This window comes from Sinocyclocheilus grahami, unplaced genomic scaffold, assembly GCF_001515645.1.
Source record: "Sinocyclocheilus grahami isolate Dianchi unplaced genomic scaffold, SAMN03320097.WGS_v1.1 scaffold18.1, whole genome shotgun sequence".
Lineage (NCBI taxonomy): Eukaryota > Metazoa > Chordata > Actinopteri > Cypriniformes > Cyprinidae > Sinocyclocheilus > Sinocyclocheilus grahami.
This window is the reverse complement of record NW_015505197.1, coordinates 897,446-901,439: the sequence shown is the minus strand read 5'-3', so window position 1 is coordinate 901,439 and position 3,994 is coordinate 897,446. Positions and strand designations below refer to the sequence as shown.

The 3,994-nt window shown below is 40.0% G+C and overlaps 1 protein-coding gene across 1 annotated transcript; it reads right to left on the bottom strand.

Annotated features, from left to right (window-relative positions):
• Positions 1-2,654: 2,654 nt before the first annotated feature.
• LOC107553892 (neuropeptide Y receptor type 4-like) lies at positions 2,655-3,788 on the bottom strand. Its single transcript, XM_016236245.1, has one exon. It carries the CDS (start codon positions 3,786-3,788, stop codon positions 2,655-2,657), a length of 1,134 nt encoding a protein of 377 aa, XP_016091731.1.
• Positions 3,789-3,994: the final 206 nt, after the last annotated feature.

Sequence of the window (3,994 nt, the reverse complement as noted above, 5' to 3'; positions counted from 1 at the left end):
TATTATTAGTAGACTAGAACATGTGGATATGTTGTCATTCTTACACTATAATACTGAACTTTGATTTAAGTGATTTGGACTATGAGACGGACACTTGCTTCTTGCACTCTATGTTGCACTTTACTTTTGCTTTAAAAAAGTTTCATTTGGTTTAATAATATATAGTTTAATAAAATATTCTTAAGTAAAATTGTTGATTTTTTTGTGGGAAATTAATCATTTAGATTAACCGATTAATCGGTAAATTAGTCGATAGATTAATTGAAATAAAAATAGTAGTTAGTGGCAGCCCTACTGATTTGTTAAAATTACACTTAATGAAGTTTTTAAAATAATAAAGTTACAATTACATAATAACATTTCTACTTCAATTCGTTTTATTTTTTTATATAAACTGTGGCTGTCATAAAAACTTGATGGATTTATTCAAACATAAATTTTAAACATTGAAGAACAGTCAAATTTATAATGAATATGTTATATTATTTTTCTATCTGAGTTTATGGTCACCAAATATGTTTTTCTGAGGTAAATGTGACGTTACGTGACATTGTTTATAAGACGTTATAGGCCTATTGATGTCTTTGCGTGGAGGAAACACTGATTGAGCGATTACATGAGACAGAATACGGATTGTAAAGTTGTACTCTTTCTTTTACCTTACCTTCGGATGTTTAGTCATGTTTATTGTTTATGTGCTGAAACTGGTATTAATGTGGAGGAGGAGATCAGTTCATGAGCACTAGTACACTAGTCTGTTGAACTGAGGCTAGAAAATGATCAGTTCACATGTGCCTCGCTTCGCTGCGTCTGTTGAACTGAGGCGCTACTGCGCGATCTATCACTCCACATTAAACAGCGCCAAAACGGCATTTATTGTTTGAATACTGCAATACAATGGACAGAATTTGAAATTTGAGAGTTTGTTTCATATTAAAAGTACAAAGCACAATTCTAATTGCGATATATTGGATGGGAAGTGCCCTTCAGTGTTCCGTCCATTAACTGAAAACAGGCTAGATTAATCGATTCTTGGGATTTAAAGGGGTCCTATTATGCTTTTTCACTTTTTCAACTTTAGTTAGTCTGTAATGTTGTTATTTGAGCATAAAAAAGATCTGCAAAGTTACAAAGTTCAAAGTCCACTTCAAAAGGAGATATTTTATTTAACAGAAATCACTTTTCAAAAACTACAACAAACGACTCGTTTGGACTACAACGCATATTTTCCGGGATTTGTGATATCACAAATATCGACGAATGGGACGAGACCTGGTTGAGCTGCACTAGAGAAGGCAGCGAGTGTTATCACCATGTCGGAGACACGCTAGCTTTCCCAAGGCAGACAAACTTAGAGTGGTTACAATCATCCGGGTTTAAATCGCACTCAAATTGATTTGATTTTGACGCAATATTTACACTGAAGCTCGCAGCAGGCGGCTATGGTAAAGGGCATGACATTTCCCAACCAGACTTGGACGTTGAGGGCGTCAAGGAGAGTTGGAATCAGGTCAACTTTATGGTAATGAGTTACACTCTTAAAAATAAAGGTGCTTCAAAAGGTTCTTCAAGCGATGCCATAGAAGAACCATTTTTGGTTCCACAAAGAACCATTCAGTCAAAGGTTCTTTAAAGAACCATCTCTTTCTTACCTTTTTATAATCTGAAGAACCTTTTTTCGCCCCAAAGAACCTTTTGTGAAACAGGTTCTTTATGGAACCATTTAGACAAAAAGGTTATTCTATGGCATCGTGAAGCACCTTTATTTTTAAGAGTGTATGACGTGGTTCGGCGGCATCTGGCGGCAACCAATCGGACGTAGAAGTCCACCGCTTGAGAGGATTACAGAGAACGCAGTCCTGTAAACTTTGGTTTCGACCACATTAGTTCCCAAGCAAAATGGAGGAGAGGTTGATTAGTGCTGTGGTGGGTTTCCCAATAATCTATGACGTGTCCATAAATAAAATAAAAAAATTATGCGAGGACCAAGGTGTCTAAGATTGTTGGTGTTCCTGGTGAGTTGCTGATGTACATTAACGTTATAGTAATAATAATCTAATGCCATAAATAATAGTATAAAAGTCCCAGTTCACTTTTAAACCTTTAAATACATTTTCCTGATTATACTTACATTAAGTAATGTTTATACCTGATAATACTTAAGTAAAATTTTCAATGCAGGACTTTTACTTGTATCAGAGTATTTTTACAGTGTGGTATTAGTGCTTATACATTATGAGGTAAAGGATCTTAATACTTCGTCCACAACAATATTTAATGAGGTTAACTTATAATGTTACCCTGCTTGTGGTCAGTCTGCACAAGATCAACAAGCGTGTTTGCTTTGCGTCCCCTTTAAATACAACATAAGCATTCGATCTACGTCAGAGCGTCCACGAATCTTTCTACACCGTTGTTGGCAGGGCGGTCAGAGCGATTTTTGACGCTCACGACGGCGGCGGTGTGAACGCACAGTAAGAATCGATATCGTTCCGAAAAAATGAAAATCGATTAATATCGAGATATCTATATTTTTTACCCAGCCCTATTTTGTAATATATTTTGGCATTTGAAGGTTTGGACAAAACATATTTATAATTTGATGTTTACAACATATATTTAAAAATATATTTAGCAAATTTAGATTAGCCCAATTACACAGAATTGTTTCTGAGTCTAAAAGATGTCCGTGATACATCAGTGTTAATTGTGGACATTGGAAAGTGTTCGTAGCTGTCCTCTAGTGGCTGAAAATGGCAGTGTAGCACCACGGAGGCCACATCCTTGCGGAAGTTGCTGTTGAGGAAGCCATAGATGATGGGGTTGACACAGGTGGAGCTCATGGCCAGCAGATGGCAGAGTGAAAACAGCAGATTGTGGTAACACACGGGCAGTGCCTCCTGGTGCCAGTCCGCCACCACATTAAAGGCATTTAATGGCAGCCAGCACATGGCAAATGCTACCACCAAAGTGGCAAGCATGACATTTATGCGTTTGCTGTGCATCACACGCCGGTGTTCGTCTTCTCGGTTGTGGCTGCACTGGTGCTCCAGCATGCGCTGTCTGCGTCGCAGCCGCAGGAAGATGCGAAGATAGCAAAGTAGCATGAGGAACAGTGGGCAGCAGTACTGGAATAGTAACAGGCTGGTGGTGTAGGCTAGTTTGTGTTGCTGAGAGGGCCAGACTTCCAGACAGGCATGCAGCTGGCTGAGTGGCGCAGGAAGCAGACTGTATGGCTCACTGCTGAGCAAGTGAAATGCCAGGAAAGGTAATGATGTTATGCAGGCCAGCAACCACACAATCAAGACAGCTATGTACGCTTGGGGGACGCTCGGCTTCCAGCCAGATGGATGCAGGATGAGCTGGTGCCTTTCAAGTGCGATCAAAACCAGAGATAAAACAGAAACCGTCACCGATACACACTGCACAAATGGCATTAGGCGGCATAGCAGCGCACCGAAGATCCAGTGGTCCATGAGCGTGTAAACCACGGTGAAGGGAAGACAGAACACACTCACCAGGATATCAGAAACCGAAAGGTTGGCAATGAGGATGCTAGTGACGTTAGGAGGGTCCCGCTGGTGCATAATAATGCAAATGAGGAGGATGTTACCAAGCAAGCCCAAAATAAGCACTAGGCAATAGCATAGCACTATTGTAAGTGTCATGGTGCTTGATTGCCAGCAGGGGACATCAAGCAGGAACAAACTACTGTTGCTTTGATTGAGGCTGAGGGTGGAGTTTAAGAGCGCCTGCCACCACGTCATGTCAAAGAGAGCCGACGACATTGGCCACCTCAGGATAGCGCCAGACAGCAAAGCATCTTGGGAGTCTGAAAATAACAAAGAGGTGCATCTAAATTAGACGTGCACACCCCTGGGACACTCAGCATGCATTTCAGCAGCTATGACACTACAAAGGCTATAACAGTTATTTTGGAAGTAATGAGGACATAAAGTATAAAAGTATAAAAGGTGATTTAAAGACAAGGGTT

What these genes read in the sequence shown, in the direction of transcription:
- LOC107553892 (XM_016236245.1), bottom strand. Translation starts at nt 3,788, where the DNA reads ATGTCGTCGGCTCTCTTTGACATGACGTGGTGGCAGGCGCTCTTAAAC.